Here is a 20,006-nt window from a genome sequence, read left to right as displayed (position 1 = left end):
GCTAGAAGTGCCGTACAATGGCTGAATCCTATATGTCATAATGTCCTTCAACTTGCATACTGTACATCACCAATTCAGAGTCTCTATGCTGAAGTCAGTGAATCCCTGTTGCATTTAAGCAGAGCTCTTCTAGTAAGCTATGCAATGAAACTCAAAAGGACAATTGGCGCCTCCGTAGCCAGGTGGGCAGGAGCAGCAGTGCATAGCACACGCCTCTTGATTAGACCAGGGTTCAAGCCTGTGACCACCAAATATGGAGGATGCGGAAAGGTCAAGGAATGACCACCGCATATCCCGGAGCAATATGGCCTTAGTTGCTAATGCTCCTAAAAAACCAAATAACAATCAAAAGGACAACTAAATTGCCCAGTTTGGAAACTACTTTTCTCCCCAAAATAGGGGAACTTCTACAGAGCTTACATGTCAATGAATCCATCAACAGGTTAGTCAGTCTATACCTTTGCTCCACACTTACTGATTGGCAAATTGACTTAAATGATATACAACCTACTGTCCCTTGTATGTACCGCCATGATTTATCACCCTCAGCATGGGGGGGGGGGGGAAATTCCCACTCCTGACAGAACATATTACAATTTCATGCATTACTGACAGCCTAATATGCATATTTCATTCCAGTGTATACAGACAGATCCAAAACTGACAGTCATGTCGGTGTGGCTGTAGTTTTTTCCAATATCACCATACTGTGGAACTCTGTACAATTATCACTTCTTTAAATTTCACGTAATCAAGAGCCATACTGTTTGCTACTATGTTGCACAGGTTCAATCAGTGCAATTCAAGCTATACAGTCAAAGAAAAAGAATGAGTCTGTTACTCATACAGATCTGGTATATTCTGATCAAATGAAATGGAAATATGCAGAACATCAACTTCTGCTGGATCCATGGTTATAGCAGTATCCTGGTAAATGAGTATGCAAATTTAGCTGCCAAAACTGCAAGTAACACTATTGATCCTTCCTTCAATGTGCCATTCCCAGATTACTAGTTTATTATTAAACTGTGCTATGCAAAAGAATGGTAACAAATCTGGAAAACCAAACCAACAAGTTACTATATATAAAGAAAGCACTGAAAGCTTGGAAATCCAGCTTCAGAGGCAACAGACAAGAAGAAGTTATACCCATTAGACTATGGATAGGTTACACCCACTGAACTCATCTGCATCTACTTGAAGCCGCCAATCCTCCAGAATGACTAAACTGTAATACACAGCTCACAGTTCAACATCTACTTATAGATAGTCCCATACACACACACACACACACAACAGAGACAGACTGGCTACCTTTGGCTCATTTTGTATCATAAGTACCTTTCACATTAGCCCAAATGTTAGCAGATGCACTGGATATAGCCAAAATATTTACCTATTTCAAGGTGGATTTGATACTATAACGCACTTTAAATATTAGTCAAAACTTTTCAGGAGACTGTCACTTTTCACCACAGTTTTGGTGCGTTATGGCCTAGCTCCCTAGCCCTGTTAAGAAGCCCAAAGAAACAACCCCAATAGAGACTTTGCATACTGTGCTGGTCGACTCTGAAGTCTCCCATTTTATGACCAGCATGCCCTTGATCCACCTAAGGATCTTCTCAACTCACCAGCTTATACAATAAACAGAACTTTATTGAAAGCTTTACTAAAATGAATTGTGTTCCTGTATTGTATCTTTCGCCACAAACTGTAATCTTGCTCATAAGGGAAATCAAACTCACTGACCATAAAGTTGCCCATAATGAGGCTCTGGTTCCTGTACCATTAATTAACTCACACTACACAGGCACAGTGTCCACTTGAGCTTGCCCAGACTTTGCATTCATGTAGCACTTTTGATAAGAAGCATAATTCCCCTTCTCTTCCCTCCCTGTTTCTCCTGAACACACTATATTCACCATAATGAAATTCTTTATCTCCTATCTCGGTGGCATCATGTCTCAAATATCCCAAAGGATCAACGATAGTTGAGCTAACCAGTCCACATTCATTCATTATGTGTACAGTATTCCTTGCATTAATATATAGGGGTTTTTTTTAACTACCTTGATACATCATCCCTTATAGCTAATTAAATTAGTTTTCTCCTTGTGACCCGTAATTGCTTACAGTTATTGTGCCTATTTTATTGTTTCTTTCCATGCATGTGTTATTTTAGGGTTGCATACAAGTGCTTCTCAAGGTTACAAATGTAACGTTGGTTCATGCCTATGGAAAGATGCTTTTCTTTAGTTTCCCTTGGTGCCATGGCCAGGGCCACATTTGCCCTTAATCAGTGCTTTTTTTGTAAAAAAATAGGTGCTGGTACTCATTCTTTGCTATCAAGAAAAATTCCGTGCCGGCACGGGTGACATGGCTGGCACGCAGTGGGTGTCAGCCATGCCAGCTGCTTCCATCTGTTAAGAATCACGTGACACTGGGCGGAGTCAGCACCCATCAATCACAGCCGTATCGCTGGCAGTTGGTACGCTATATCCGATACTGAATCTCGAGCTGACCGGGCTAGCCAGGTAGGTAAAGTGCCTGCCTGGCAACCCAAAGGTCGCGGGTTCGATTCCCGCCTCGGGCTTGGATCACAGTAAAATGCAAAAAAAAAAAAAACCTTGGAAGGTGCAATATGGCCATAGAAGCTGATGCGCCAACAACTAACAAACAAAAAAAAAAAAACTGAATCTCGACCATTAATTTTATTAACACACATTTTATTAAGCATAAATTTATTATACAAGTATATTAAAAATAAGTCAAAGGTGAGTCTTATTTAATAAATAAAAAATAATAAGTAAAATGTAAAAATACGGTAAGTACCAAGTAAAAAAATAAGTAAAAATAATTTCATAATGAAGTTTTGGTCGAGATTCAGAAACGGGTACCCCTTCCAGATTGCTAGCAATACGGCTGTGATTTACGGGTGCTGACTCCGCCCATTGTTACACGATCTCCTTACTAGATGGAAGCAGCTGGCATGGCTGACACTGACTGCATGCTAGGTGTGTCACCCGTGCTGGCATGCTCTAAAAAAGGTGCCGGTACGCCGTACCGTTGCGTACCATCACGAAAAAAGCCCTGCCCTTAATTATATCACTCTTTGTAAGTATCAAACCCAAACTGAAATAAAATTTTATGAATATGGAGTTTAAGAAGTTTAACATAAAGAAGGAAGCTTGCCACTCAACTGATTAGGAAACATGCTACTTCCAGGTGTTGTATACCCAAGTGGAACCCTTATTGTAGAACAGATTTGGGTAGCACGTGATGATGGAATATCAGAAAGGTTTTTTAGTATAACTGCTATTTTTTATGGTTTCTTTTGTATGACCATGATTTATGACCCTTTTTTTTTTTCTTTTTCTTTTTTTTGTTTAAATATGATCTAAATTATTTGTCGACCTCTGCCTTCACAAACTTAGGAAAACAGGATCAGTAAGTTGCATATGCACTAACAAAATGGTCACGGGAACGTAATCTTCAGCAGTGAAATTAGAAATGTTAGAATAGTTTGAAAATGAATTTCAGTAGATGTAGGTGAAGCACATAACTTATCTCAAACCATGATGACAATTCATACAGTTGGTGACAAAATTAATGAATATGCTCACAGAGTGTAACAACATAAAATGCTACCGAGATTACAAATGCAAGCGATCAGATGGTGGACAGTAGTGACTATTAGCTTCCAGAATGTGGATAAAACCTCAGATGACAATGAATTTATTCTAGGATTAGATAACTTCAAATTTCTGCACATTTGTTGAGGATTATTGAGATCTTCCTCATGCTAAATAACACATCTAGATATCCAGATAAATTGGATGATATAGTTGATGATGTTTGGATTTTTTTTTTTTTTCCCCTTTAGAACACAACTTTGCTATTATAGCTAATGGATCTAGGCATAGTTGTCATATTCAAGGTTTTTTTGCTGCCACACCATTAACTAGCAAAACACTGCAGGTGGTTTTGTAAAGAGAGGACTACCTGTGTGTGTGTGTGTGAGCAAGCTTAGCTGCGAAAAGATCTAAACCTCCCAAGGACTTCCTAATTCATTTCACAAATATACGTGGTCTCAATTCTAATCTCAACGATGTCCATTTCCACTTGCAGTCTTCCAAACCCCATATACTTTTTCTGACTGAATCTCAGTTATCAGTTGATTCAACTACTGCTCATCTCAGATGTCCAAATTATTTGCTGTATGATTCCTTTCGCCTCAAAGGTGGTACTTCTTGTGCATATGTCCGTTCTGATATTCCCTGTCAGAGACTTGGCAATTTGGAATCTCCTCTCTTTGATCTTCTCTGGCTTAAAATCTCTCTACCTCATTGTGTAAAATTCATCTGTTGTCTCTACCGTTCTCCCCACTCCACTAATCACTTGGAGCTCTTTGACTTCCTCTCTTTGCAACTTGACTTTCTCCAGTCCAACTTTCCTAACAGTGAGGTAATTTTCCTTGGTGATTTTAACGTTCACAACTCCAGCTGGCTTCCGTTTTCTAGTCACACCGACCCAGCAGGTCGAGATGCTGAGGCTTTTGCAATTACTAATGACCTAGCACAGATTGTTCATTTACCTACAAGAATACCGGACAATCCTAATCATACAGCCAATACGCTTGATCTTTTTCTCACAAACAACCCTTCTAAGTACAAGGTTGAAGTGAGAGGTCCTTTAGGCACTTCAGATCACAACTTGGTGATTGTCTCTTCTCCAATGGAACCTTTATCTCATGCCTATTCCCAACCTCGTATTGTTTGGCATTACAAGAATGCAAAATGGGATGACCTGCGAGACTTCTTTTCTTCTTTTCCTTGGTCTGATTACTGTTTCAAAACTTCTGATGTCAACGTTTGCTCAGATCGTGTCAGTGAAATTATTCTTGCAGGAATGGAATCCTTTATCCCACACTCCACTTTAAAATCTCGTCCTTTATCTAAACCTTGGTTTTCCAATAAATGTGCTAAGGCTGTCCAAGAGAAGAACGTTGCATATCGTAATTGGCTTGTTTCTAATTCTTCAGTTTCATTTTCTGCCTACACCAAAGCTCGCAACAATTGTAAAGCAGTTATTAATCAGTCCAAACTAGAGTTTGAACAGGCTAAGAGTAGAAAACTTGCTTCTTGCCCTAATGGTAGCCGAGCATTCTGGTTTCTTGCCAAAGCTATTGGCCGCAACTTTTGCCCATCTCTGCTCCCACCTCTGTCCAAACCAGATGGTTCTGTTGTCACTTCAGCCAAGGATAAAGCTGACCTGCTAGCATCCCATTTTTCTTCGAGCTCATGTATTAATGATCTTGGTAAAACACCTCCCACCATTCCTAAGACGCTCCATTCAATGCCTCCTGTGGTCTTCCGTCAAAAGGATATCAGAAGGATTTTGATGAATCTTGATGCTAAGAAAGCTCCAGGTCCTGATGGTATTTCTCCACTTGTTCTCAAAACCTGTGCTCCTGAACTTACTCCTATTCTTTGCCGCCTTTTTTCACTTTCTTATTCCAAAGGTGTTTTTCCTTCTGCTTGGAAATTTGCTCATATCCAGCCAGTTCCTAAAAAGGGTGACAAATCCCTCCCATCCAATTATTGTCCCATTGCAATTACATCTACTCTTTCTAAAGTAATGGAGAAATCAATTAACCGTCAACTCTTCAACTACCTAGAAACCTTCCGTCTGATCAACAATCGCCAGTATGGATTCCGTCAGTGTCGATCCACTGGTGATATTCTGGCTTATGTTACCCATTTATGGGCTAATTCAATGGAAAGGTTCGGTGAAACACAAGTAGTTGCTCTTGACATCTCAAAGGCTTTTGATCGTGTTTGGCATAAACGTCTTCTAAACAAGCTTCCATCTTATGGTTTGCCAACTGTTTTTAGTAATTGGTTATCCAGTTTTCTCTCTGATCGCTCACTGAGGGTGATGGTAGATGGCTCTCTGTCTTCTAACTTCTCCACTAATGCCGGTGTCCCCCAAGGTTCAGTTCTTTCCCCCACTCTTTTCCTCTTGTATATCAATGACCTTCTTCCATTGACTGGAAATCCTATCCATAGTTTTGCCGATGATAGCACTTTGCATTCAACTTTCCATTTTGAGAAACCTTGTCCAGCTCAATCAGCTTCAAGTTCTCGAAAATCTGCTGTCAATTCCTTAAATGCCGATCTTCAGGTAATTCTCCAGTGGGGCAAAGACAACTTAGTTGATTTCAACCCTTCTAAAACTCAGTCTTGTCTTATATCTCGCAAAAAAGATTCTTCTGCTCCTATGCTTATCTTTAGTGACACTCCAATTTCTAGGCAAAAGGATATATCTCTTTTGGGGATTACCCTGACTTCTAATCTCTCTTGGCACAAGCACATTACAAATATTGCTTCCTCTGCATCTAAAAAACTTGGTTTTCTCTTTCGCTCTTGGCGTTACTTTTCTCCCAAACAGCTGCTCACTCTGTATAAATCGCAAATCCGCCCTGCCATGGAATATTGTTCCCACATCTGAGGTGGTGTCCCCAAAACCTCTCTCAGGTTTCTTGATTCCATTCAGAAGAGGGCAGTTAGGTTAATTAATGATTCATCTCTAACAGAGTCTCTCCACTCGCTTTCTCATAGACGCACTGTTTCTGCTGCATGCCTCTTCTACAGATACTTCCATGGGCACTGTTCTTCTGAATTGGCTTCTATAATTCCCGCTCTCTCTTTCAAAACAGTCCGAACACGTGCCGCCACCAGCCAACATCCATTTACTGTCCAACTTCAAACCCACAGAACCAACTTTTCATCTTCCTCATTTATTCATTCTACTGCCGTTTTCTGGAACAACCTTCCTTCATACGTATTTCCTGAAAATTACAAAATTACAATCTACAGAAGTTCAAGTCCAATATCAAGCACAGTACTAAGTACTATAGGTTATAATACCTCTCGTGTTTGGGGTTCTCATAAAAAAAAAAAAAAAAAAAATTCATATATTGATTACATATGATGTAAGTTAGTATGAATCAGAGCTGTAATACTCAATATGTTCTACGTTGATAATAATATTAGTAAATTAATAAGAGGAGTAAACCTCAATATAGTACGTGGAACACTTCCATATGATACCCTCCAGAAATTAAAACGGAAAAAACGAAAAAATCGACAACTTACCGGTACATTAAAGTAAAATATAAATAATTAAATAATCAATTTAACACAATTCAAAATCAATTCAAAACAATTAAAATTCAAATTAACGCAATTAAAAGAATCTAACGAAAATATTCAAAACGATTTTCCTTCCTGAAGCTGACAATGCTTTTCAACCGACTGTCGTGATCACAGGAATGAAAATTACCGAATCAGGCTAAACCTGCAACTTAAATAGTGATTATATGTCTTCGCGCATGCGCATAAAGGTCCACACATCGGAGATCAAATATGGCCGCCGAACATTAACAGAATTCTCGTGTAATTTAATTTCAACGGTTTCTGCAATTAATAGTCGCGTATAAGTACATTGAACGTTAAGTATTTTGGCCTCGTTACATAAAAAAGTATGTTTTTCGTTAATGGCAGGAAAGGCTAATTCTGACGCTGCTGAACGAGAAGCACGAACTGAGGCTTCGTGTTGATTTACACGAATATTAAGAGAAAACCGCGTCGAACCCTGATAAGACGAGTCGCAATCACCACAAGAAATGTTGTATACTAGATCATTAATTTGTGTTGCGAACGCGGAAAGAACCGAGCGATTGTTCAGTATAGTGTGTAACTTTCGTATAGGCCTAGCTATAATTTTAAATTCGGTATCTTTAAAGAATCTGTTAAGCTGTTTGTGCCACTGTTCAACATATGGGACAGAAATAAAGTATTTTTTGATATTACTATTGTTGATTGGTGTAGTATTTTTTATCCTATCCTTAGCTTGTACCCTAATTCGATTTATTGTGTTAATGGGATAACCCCTGTTCAAGAATCTGCTAGTTAATATTTGTATTTCTGAGTCCAAAGCAGAATCCGTCGTTGAATATTTATAGGCATTTAGAAATTGATTAAAGATAATCGATCTTTTGTAGGTGAACGGGTGGTAGCTATTATAATGTAGAAGCATACCGGTGTTTGTGGGTTTTCGATAGATGCTAAATTGTATTTTGTTCGAGTCCCGGGTAAGCGTGAAATTTAGAAAGTTTAATGACTTTGTATCCGTATCTTCCCTTTCCAATGTAAATTTGAGTCTAGAATGAATATTATTAAACGAATGTAAAATGTCTTGGATAGTACTACTATCAGTAATAACTAGAACATCGTCTAAATACCTCCCATAGTATGTGATACGGGGACGAAAAGGTGTCAAATGTATCTGCTCAATCGTTGAGAGATAGATCTCTGACATTAAGCCACTCAGGCTCAAACCCATTGGTAATCCAAAAATTTGTTTATACACCTTGTCTCGAAAGGTGATGTAGTTAGCCTCAACTAATAGTTTAATTAAGTGAAAAATTTCCTTAATGGGCAGCTTCATATAATTAATCGGTGTCGAGTTTTTATTTAACATATCCCAAATAATATCTAATGTGTATTCAACGTTTACATTCGTATATAATGAGGTAACATCTAATGAGAATAAATTGTCATTGTCGCCGAGTCTACAGTCTTTAAGATTATTAAATAATGTATCGTAATTCTTAATCCCAAATTGTATAACCTGTCTAAAAGGTTTTTATAATATTATATACATGTGTGGCTAAGGCTGAAAATGCCGAGTTCCTGTAGGAAACAATAGGTCGAATCGGAAATCCAGGCTTGTGTAATTTTACCTGACCAAAAAGTGCAGGAATATTGTATGTTCTGGACTTTAATTCCTTCAACTGAACCATAGTAATGTAGTCGTTTTTACGATATGTGGTTAACGTTTTATTGTATTGATTTACCAAATTGGTAAACAGTGCCGGGTCCACTTCACGATAAGTGGAGGTATCAGACACAACTGAATCTAACTTATTAATATAATCATGTTTATCTAGTATTACCACTGTATCTCCTTTATCTGCCCTCTGTATAATAATGTCCTTATTTTCTCGAAGTTCTCGTAAAGCTGAACTGTCATGTGTATTCAATTTAGGAAGTCGTGTTTCTTTTATGTTATTCACTACTTGGTTAACTTGTTGAATAAATACATCTTTTTGTGGAACACTACGAAGTCCAAATTCAAAATCAATTACGCATTGTTTTTTTGGCAGCTTTCGAGGTGGTAAATTATAATTTAATCCTTTGGATAAAAGTGAAATCTGGTCCTGCGATAGTGTACACGAGGAAAGATTTGTAACCTGTTGATATGTCGGTTCGTTGGATACTGGGTGAGGGGGTGTTCGTGAACTAGCCGACATATTCTGTGGTAGTGCGTTGTGTGTCTGTGGGGGGATGTCACCCAACTCGTGTGAACTTGGTCGCAAGCTCGCGATAATGTGTTAGAATTCGCATGAACGTGTCTTGAACTATTCGATAATGCTTGCAACTTATTAACGTGTCTGTTTTTTATTTCTGAGGCTTGTGCTTCCCGTCGCAAATCTATGGAGGTCTTCAATACAGACCAATCGTTCGGATGTAGATAATTTTTTAATTTATCGCGAAGCTTCCTAACCTGGGAAAGGTATTTTTGTTTATCCGAATATCGAGATTTTAAGGCAAGCTTAACAATATTACGTGATGTCGCCAGTGATAGTTGTTTTATGCCTGAAATTTTTTGATTTGAATTCACCCTGGCAAACTTCGGAACGATGTTGTTTTGAAGGCAATATTTTAGGAAAGAAATATGGTAACTTTGGGCCGAGTACCTTAGTGTAGATTTAATGTAATTTTGTACCAAGCCATTCAAAAAATCTCCCATAATTGTGTGTATCGATTGTATACTACTGGAGAGACAGGAAGTGAATGAAATAGTCAATAAGAGTTTGAAAATTAATTAGATAGTATGAATCAGAGCTGTAATACTCAATATGTTCTACGTTGATAATAATATTAGTAAATTAATAAGAGGAGTAAACCTCAATATAGTACGTGGAACACTTCCGTATGATACCCTCCAGAAATTAAAACGGAAAAAACGAAAAAATCGACAACTTACCGGTACATTAAAGTAAAATATAAATAATTAAATAATCAATTTAACACAATTCAAAATCAATTCAAAACAATTAAAATTCAAATTAACGCAATTAAAAGAATCTAACGAAAATATTCAAAACGATATTCTTTCCTGAAGCTGATAATGCTTTTCGACCGACTGTCGTGATCACAGGAATGAAAATTACCGAATCAGGCTAAACCTGCATCGTTTTGAATATTTTCGTTAGATTCTTTTAATTGCGTTAATTTGAATTTTAATTGTTTTGAATTGATTTTGAATTGTGTTAAATTGATTATTTAATTATTTATATTTTACTTTAATTATTTAATTATTTATATTTTACTTTAATGTAAGTTGTCGATTTTTTCGTTTTTTCCGTTTTAATTTCTGGAGGGTATCATACGGAAGTGTTCCACGTACTATATTGAGGTTTACTCCTCTTATTAATTTACTAATATGATGTAAGTGCATATGAGGTGTGGCAACAAAGTTCCCAGACTGATGAAATAAAAAGAACGCAAAGTGAAGGAGCTCAAAAATGACTTTATCTTTATACAAAGTAATCACCACTTAATTAAAAACACTTATTACATCAATCTAAAAGTTTCTGAAAGAGTCAGCAAAGGTGTCCAGAGAGAGGGCGAGCGAGCAAGATGATGTTTAGTTTTGTTAAAGTTTTCATTATTTAGCATTAGTTCTACCTTGAATTTATTTAAGCTATCAACCACCCACTGGCTAAAGGCAAATTTCTGCACATTTATTCTGCCCTCTCAGGCGATTATTCTGAGCAAGAGAAAGAATCCCATTAGCATTGAGTTTGCTCAAACTGTTCAAGCCATTATACACCTCAATCAGATCACTTCGCAGGTGCCTAGTCTCCAGACACTGTAATTTGCACAACTTAAGCTCTTCTTTGTAAAAGCAACCCTTTGTTCCATTCACTAATCATGTTGCCTTATATGTACTCATTCCAGCAGCTCTGCATCCTTCCTAAACTGAGGCCTCCAGACCTGTATACAGCACGCAAGGTGTGGCCTCACCATTGCCTTATACAAGAGGATAATCACCACCTTATTGCTGCTAGAAAAATTCCTGTATATCATTGACAAGACACCGTGAGCCACTCTAGCAGACTGTCTGCACTGTTCAGAAAACTTTATATCTGACTGCACAATTACCCCCAGATCGTTTTCATTCTCTATCACTTTGAGTGTAGTACCACACAGTTGATATGTTACTCTGGGGTTACTGCTACCATATGCAGTACTTTACATTTGTCAATGTTAAACTTCAGTTGCCACCTCTCAGCCCATCTGCTCAACTTTTCTAGATCCTCTTGCAGTAGCGCACTGTCATTAGTGTCATTAACAACCCTGCCAACCTTTGTATTGTCTGCAAGTTTAGACATTAAGCCTGATATACCTTCATCAATATCATTAATAAATACAGAAAACAACAATGGACCCAATACTGCACCCTGTGGGAGTCCACTAATAACATTAGTGCATGAAGATCAGTGGCCATTGATTTCCACTCTGTCTTCTTCCACTCAACCATCCCTTTATCCATAGCAGCAGCAATATGCCCTTAATGCCATACTGCTCCAATTTGTACAGTAGTCTTCCATGTGCAACTGTATCAAAAGCTTTCCTAAGAGCCAAGTATATGATATCAAAATTATTTTTTGCATCCAGTTCCTTTGTGACCTCATCATATTATCCAATTAAATTTGTCAAACAAGACTTCCCCCTTAACAAACCCATGCTGTGTCTGATCTATAACCTAAGGTGTTGTCTAGATGATCCTGCAGTGCCTGCATTAATTTCCCTGGAACAGAAGTTAAACTAACAGGTCTGTAATTACTTGTGTCACCTTTTGATGCTCCTTTGTGAATTGTGATCATATTTGCACATCTCCAGTCCATGGGTACCTCCCCTGAGTCCAAGGAAGCTCTCATAATTATGGCTAATGATTTGCTTACTTCCTTTGCTGCCTCCTTTAATATAAGTGGATAGATCCCATCCACCCCAGGTTCCGTTTTTTTATGTTTATCTTCAACAATTTCTCCTCCACTTTGTTCTCAGTTATTAAAAAATCTTTAAAAACTCACTACCATAGCTTAATATATCTCTGGTATTCCCCTCCCTGAATAACTCCTCATGTGTAAATGTAGATGCAAAATACTCATTCAGTTTGTGAACTTCCTGAGCAGGATCATCAACAGTTGAACCGCAATATCAGGTGGACCAATGTGGTCCATCCCCTTCCTTCTAGAGTTTATGCCCTCAACATCCTGAAATATTTTTCCTTTGAGGGCAGTTTTCAGCTTAGGAAAGAGGAAGAAATTGCTGGTGCTAGATCGGGCGATTGGGTGGATTGTTGATCTGTACAATGCCATGTTTCATCAGAAATGTCTTCATAACAATGGTGGAATGGGTGGGAGCATTTTCGTGAAATAAGAACCAGCTGCCTTTCTCTTGAAATTGCTGTCTTGACTGGGAAATGCACTTCCTTGAACAACCTGTACATAGAACGCAGCATTGGCTATTTCCCTATCCTTCAGGCACAAATTCCTTGTACATTACACAATTTGTTGAAAAGCATCACTTTATCTTAGGCTTCTGTAAATGAAACGTTTTGGGCCTCGGTGGTGATTTTTAAGTCTACTGCATGCTCTGAAGCTTTATCTCTGAAACACCCAACAGTCATCTCCAGTTATAATAAAATAAAGAAAATTCAGATTGTCTTGACAAGTGTGGATGCAGCTTTTGCATGATGACACTTTTATTACTTTTGTTTATCTGTGAAACTGTGTAGCACAGATATTGCACAGACCTTACTTTCAGTTTGGTGAATTGTCTCCTTATTCATAACCAACTCATCAGCCATTATTCTGAGGGTCAAATGACAATCTCTTGTGGCAATTTCCCAAACTTTTGCAAATCTGTTCTCATTTAAAGAGTGTGATGGACTTCCAACATCTTGGGTCATTGCAAAAGCCTTACATCTTTCTTTGAACCACTTATACCATTCAAACATACTAATACAACTTTATATTTTATCACCATAAACAGTTTTAAATATTTCACATGTTTCTGTTGCAGATTTTTCCAATTTAAGGCAAAATTTGATATTCATTTGTTGAAATCGTAACATGGAATGTTAATGCTACTAATGAAACCTCTTGTTTCTTGCAATCTATCAGCCTACTGAACAAAATCTGTACTACCATTTGTTGTAGGAAGTTTGAACTACAAAATACCACTTCCATTTATTTTTGAACCCATTGAACATGATCACAACAGCACAAGTCCAGGAACTTTATTGCCACACCTCGTATATTGATTATTTAACATGTATTTCTATGATATGTCAAATTTTCAAAAAAATAAAATACACTCACTAAGGAAATTATTTCTTTTGTTATATTCATATATCTCATTATATTCATATATTATTATTTTTTTTAGAAGAAATTACATTAAAGCAAAGATGATCTCATATCCTCTGCATCTAATGCTTTTGAAGTTTTCGGAATTTGTGAAATGAAATTCAAAAGGTTCAAGAATAGAATACAATTAAATAGAATAAAGGTGTGGAATTTATGTACTGAAACCTCATCCCATCAAAAACCATAAAGCAATAACAACCAAAAACATAGCATCTCAATAACCTCTAAACCCTCTATTGGACTGGGTTGTAACTGCTTTGTGCTTTGCAAATCACAATTGTTCAAAGTTGACAGTGAAGAACCAAAGAAAGCTTGGAGAAACTTTACCAGTGAATACCTCCAGATAGCACCCTCTTGACAGAAAATTTAATCAGATGTTAGCATAACCATAGCTTGGCACATAAGAAAATTTAAGATCAAATAAAATAAATAAATAACTGAGCCTTTAAAAAAAAAATTACTGTAATCTTGAATATTATATTCATGAGCTTAACTAAATTGTAACCAGAAGGGAGAAAATGAAATAAATCAATAAATTTAGTAGATTTGTAATCCTGTGTTTTTTTGATTTAAATAAACTGTATTTCACAATATTGTTAGGAGTATTAGCATGTTCTCAAATAAGGATCAGAATAACACACACACACCCACCCCTTCATGCAATACAATATTTAATTTTACACAGGGGTAGCAGATAGGAAGATTTTTTTATGTGCTGGAAAGTGTCCAGCAAAAAAGTTATACCAAAACTTAAAAATTCTTAATGTCTTTGAATAATTGACACTGACTAAACATTTATAATTATTCTGAAATAAGATAAACTCTGTCTTGCTTATACAGCAGACTCTCGATTTACCATGATTAGTTTAACCAGGATGCTTCAAGACTCCAAATTTAAAAAAAAAAAAAAAATCAACCAGAAATCATAAAATTCAAGTAATAACTAGAATAGGTATAAACATGTTGTGCAAGTCGTAAATAAGTGACAAGCAGGGCATTATAAAGTTGTCGTTGGGAGGTTATTATCTTGCAATCCCCACTGTCTTCACACCCGATGCTCAAAAAAAAAAAAAAAAAAAAAAAAAAAAAGAGAGAGAGAGAGAGAGAACAAATGTGTAGTTTGTTTTAGTGCGTCGCTTCAGTTGTTGTTCCATCGCACCACAAAGAGAAAAATTTTATTTCGTTATTTATGTCAGGGTAACGATTTTTTTTTTTTTTTTTTTTTTTTTGTTTGTTTGTTTAGAAATTGCGAAAATTATGGGTAAACACAAACGAGTTGCGCTTTTATTTAAACAAAAATTTTAAAAATTATTCAAAAGTTTGAAAACAGTGCATCCGTTAAATCTCTAAAGAACCATTATAATGTTGGAGACCATACATGACATTGTAAAAAATAAAGGGAAGCTATTAGATTTAAAATTGACATCGAAAAAAATAAAGGGAGGCATCATATTGGACATGCAAGTAGTGCATGGTAAGTTTTTATCTATCGTCATATTTTTTACGTAGGTTGCTGAACATTTTTGGATATAGTAAGTCCCGACTTACATTAATTTTTTTCACTCTTTTTTTTTTTTTTTTTTTTTTTTTTTTTTTTAGGACTGTAAAATTTAAAACAGAATAATAACGATAAGCAATCAATAACGACGATCACGGCATGTACAAATTGCACAAGCGATTTGCACTTAAAATTTATATAGGTTTTTTTTTATGACTGAAGATTTCAGTGAAGGGGACACACATTTCACCATAATAACGTAAAAACCCACAGAATTCCAGTGATCGGTATCATCGAAAATGCAAGAAGATCGAGTTTACTCACGTTTATAATGAATTGCACTAACAAAAAAGCCCAATAACCCAGAAAGTGTAAATTGTTTTTATTGTAGTGGCCTCCAGAAATGTGCTTTAGTAAAATGTGAGCTCATATGGGGTGATAATAGTGAGTTTTTGCCTTAACCCCGTGAAGTTCTTTAAAATTTCATTTTGACAGTTATCATGGTGCCGACTAAGAGAAGTGACAGAAGTACTAGTAAATATATCAAAATAATAAAAAAAAAGGAAAGTGATCAATTCGGATCAGAAAATTAAAATAAGGATGTTTGAAAATGGTCAAAGGTGAACAAGTATTGCGAGGAATTTAGATTTGTCAGTGTCAACAGTGAACACAATAATAAAGGAGAAAGACAGAATATGAGAAGCGGTGAAGGGATCGGCACCAATGAAGTCAACTATAATAACCAAGGCTACGAAATACATTAGTTTTTACTGTACAATTTCTTTATTTAATGTTTTCTTTTCTTATGTGCCACTCCAGCAACTTTACCGCTGTCCCCAAATAAAGTTTTTAATTGAACTAATTAAAAATATACAAATATTTTTCTATATATATAACTAATATATAAAAAATATATAACTATTTTTCATTCTTCTGAGAATGAAATTTTGGCATATCACGGATGTAGGAGCAATATTTTATTAGTCATTCCCGAGTTACGTGAAACTCGACTTAGGTAAGAAGTCCTGGAACGTATGTCTGGACTTAATTGTAATCGATTGTCCGGGATTTTTATTTCACCATCTATCCCTTAAAAATAGGAATGTATAATCATTAAACCACAATGATGACAAAATTATAAGTGTTTGATCCCATTATCAATTAAGTTTGCCAGTTGTAATCTAGACATGATTTAGACCTCAAATATATATAGCAGTTTGGAATTGGAGATTTCACTTGTAAAGTTTCACCAACTTTGATCGAAATTTCTTTCAAAAATAAAATTTATAGAAGGGTTCCTTTTATAGTAAGTATTTTTATAGAGAATAAAGGTCTAGTAATGGTGTTAACTCCATAAAAATAGTAAACATCATTCGGGCCAAGTCAAAAGAAAAACATTCCCATCTTCCCCACATTGCAGATCCCTGCTGTGGTGTATTAATGGTGTACAATTTGCTTATTATTAAAAAAAATAAAGTATCTGAATTTAGTAATTTTTCTCCCCCTCTTAATTGCTTTAATTTATTTCTGTTAATTGCTTTTGGTATGGGTTTTTTTTTTTTTTCCCCCACTTAAACTCTAAGAAAAAATTAAGTGAAAACGGTAACAAAAAATGTTAAAATTTTCCTTTGTTAAATTTGACTGGCAGCATAAGGCCAAAATTCATAATCTAAATACTGTAATTTGGAAAAATTCACATTTTATAATATTATATAACACCTTTTCTTAAATTTATTTTAGGATGCAAGGAAAAGATTTGCAGAATTATTGGTAAGTATACATACATGTTCCACATGAAATTCCATTAGCATCTAAATTATTTTTTGCTTTGGTTTTTATTCTCTTGTCAAAAAATAAAAAAACAGTTGGTACAGATTAATATAAATTCATTAAGCAATTGGCCTAAACTACTATATATTATGGGAGCATCAATTCATTAAAATTTGCATTGCTTATTTACAAATTTAAAGGAATTAAGAGGAAATTGATTGTAATTGCTCAAAGTGTCTATTCCATAAAGAATTGCATGTACTTCTTGCATTTCTCTATCTTACATTTCACATATTGATTATTGCATTCATAAAAATGCTTTGCTTGCTCCAGTTTCTAAAGGGCAAAACTCTAGATGAGCTTATAGGTGGGTTTTTTTTTATTTTTTAATTGGAAAGATGTCGAACTGTCATTGAAGAACATTTACATTACTCTGAAATGTGACTTGAACCATATGGAATGTAAAATGTAAGATTGCATGTAAAATGTAAGCATAAAATGCACTGTTTGCTTGATGTTTGCAGAGCAATCGGGTACGGGACATGATACTGCCAAGGGGGATGTCTTTGTGTGTGCGCGATGCAAGGAGTGTATCGATATCAGGCAACAACTCGGCGTTCTTGTGGGCCTATGTGAGAGCTTGAAGGACAGGGTGGATGCCCTCGAAGAAACTAAATTGAGGGGCCCATCAAGCTCTCAGCTGCCCACATCAACGCCAGAGCTTGCACTTGGGCATCGCGTGACACAGAGACAACCCCCAAGGCAGAATGCGCTGGTCCCGAAGGAACTAGTAGTTGTTGGTGACTCTATTGTCAGGGAAACGGGGAACATGCTTTGTAAAAAAGATAGGTGGAACAGGACCAGGGTATGTCTGCCAGGGGCAAAGGTTGATGACGTTGTAGAGCGAATATCATCTTTTAAGGGCACAAAAGGTGATATAGTTGTACACGTTGGCACTAATAATATTAAGAGTAGGAGACCGGCAGAATTACTTAACAAGTACAGGTCACTGTTGAACAAAAGCCGAGAATTAGGGTTGAATTTGAAAGTGTCTGCAATTCTGCCCAGACACAATAGGAGGGAGTATAGGATGAGAGCCTTGTTGATCAATTCGGCCCTGGAAAGATTGTGCAAGGCTCAAGGGGTAGAATTTTTTTCAGCCTGGACTGTACTTGTTAACAGGAGAGATTGCTTCTACAGGGATGGGATACACTTAAATAGAAAGGGTGCAAGAATATTTGCTGATGCTATCGAGGCAGTGTTAGGTGGGTCGGAAAACTGCTAGCTTGGGGGGAGACAAAGACCAATAGATTGACAGTAGCCACTGGCAGAGGTGAAAGAGATTCTTGCACTGCTTCTATTAGAATGAGCAGAAGCCTGAAAAACAAGATGCATGGTATTTCAGAGACTGCTGGGAGCCATTGCGGTACAAATAAACACATGGGTTGTGTTAGGGTAGCTAAGAATAGAAACAGGTGCAGGTATACTTGCGTGTACACCAATGCTAGGAGTTTAGTAAATAAATTTGATGAATTTGAGGTATTGCTCAAAACATCAAAGGCAGATATTGTTGGGATATCAGAGACGTGGTGTCACACAGATATAAGGGATGCAGAACTGCAATTTGGGGAGTACAACATCTACAGAAAGGATAGACAGGATAGGAAGGGGGGAGGGGTTATGCTATTAGTTAAGAAACACATAAAAACCAAGGAAGTGAAGCCAGTCGACATCGCTGGACAGTGCAGTGTTGAGTCAGTTTGGTGTGACATAAGCATTGGGAGATCAAAATTGAGAGTAGGAGTGTGCTATAGGCCTAATGACTCTGATGAGTATAATAAGGAACTGTACAGGGAAATAGAGTGGGCCAGTAAATCAGAGAGTCTTATAATGGGAGATTTTAATTTCCCAGATATTGACTGGAATTTGGGGGCTGGTTACTCACACACTAGCAGGGCTTTTGTGGATTTATTGGATGATTGTTTTCTACATCAGCATGTTCAGGAGGCAACTAGAGGGAGTAATACTCTTGATTTGATTATCAGCAGTGATTCTTCATGCATTAAGAATCTGCAGATAAATGAACCACTAGGTGGCAGTGATCACAGTGCGCTGAAGTGGGATTTACTCAAAGAGGTAACTACCATTAGGGGTAAAGGGAAGGGTTATTGCTCCCGTAAAGGCGACTACGATGGACTGAGACAGTATTTAAATTCTATACAGTGGGACCAACTGATGATGTTACCAACAGCAAATTCAAAATGGGAAGCATTCAAAGAACATATCTTGGAAGCTACTAGGCTTTACATACCAACTAAGAAATATTGTTCAAGGTTTAGGCCAAAATGGATGTCAGATGAACTAATGAGGCATATGGCAGAGAAGAAAAATGCATGGAATACTTACAAATTAACACATGACACAGAAGCCTATGATAGATACAAGTTGATATGCAACCAAGTTACAAAGGAGGTTAGGCAGGCGAAGGCAGATTACGAGAAATCCTTGGCAAGGGATGCAAAGAAAAACAGCAAAGAGTTCTTTACTTATGTAAACTCTAGAAGGAAGGGGATGAATCAGATTGGTCCACTTGATATTGATGGGTCAACTGTTGATGATCCTGCTCAGGTAGCTAACAAACTAAATGAATATTTTGCATCGACATTCACACATGAGGAGTTATTCAGCAAGGGGAATGCCAGAGGTGTATTCAACTCTAGCAGTAAGCTACAGAATCTTGAAATAACTGGGAGTAAAGTGGAGGAGAAACTGTTGAAGATAAACACAAGAAAGGCACCCGGGGTGGATGGGATCTATCCAGTTATATTAAAGGAGGCAGCAAAGGAAGTAAGCAAACCCTTAGCCATAATTATGAGAGCTTCCTTGGACTCAGGGGAGGTACCCATAGACTGGAAATGTGCAAATGTGACCCCAATTCACAAAGGAGGATCAAAGGCTGACACAAGTAACTATAGACCTGTGAGCTTAACTTCTGTTCCAGGAAAATTAATGGAGGCACTGGTTAAAGAAGCACTGCAGGATCATTTAGACAAGACTTCAGTTATAGCTCAGACACAGCATGGTTTTGTTAAGGGGAAGTCTTGCCTGACCAACTTGATTGGATACTATGATGCAGTCACAAAAGAACTGGATGCAGGGAATAACTTTGAT

The 20,006-nt window shown here is 36.9% G+C and overlaps 1 protein-coding gene across 1 annotated transcript in view; it reads left to right on the top strand.

Annotated features, from left to right (window-relative positions):
* Nucleotides 1-20,006, top strand: part of LOC150088099 (DNA repair protein RAD50.L-like) — a 553,006-nt gene that overhangs the window by 326,623 nt on the left and 206,377 nt on the right. Inside the window, exon 13 of the mRNA XM_090370570.1 lies at nt 16,806-16,835. Within this exon, the coding sequence (XP_090226696.1) occupies nt 16,806-16,835 (30 nt within the window). The remainder of the gene's footprint in view (nt 1-16,805; nt 16,836-20,006) is intronic.

The sequence above is a fragment of the Mastigoproctus giganteus genome, chromosome 3 (assembly GCF_048544385.1).
Source record: "Mastigoproctus giganteus isolate SK-2022 chromosome 3, ASM4854438v1, whole genome shotgun sequence".
In the NCBI taxonomy this organism is placed as follows: Eukaryota; Metazoa; Arthropoda; class Arachnida; order Uropygi; family Thelyphonidae; genus Mastigoproctus; species Mastigoproctus giganteus.
Note: the sequence above shows the minus strand (reverse complement) of the source record. Positions and strands in the feature narration are given on the sequence as shown.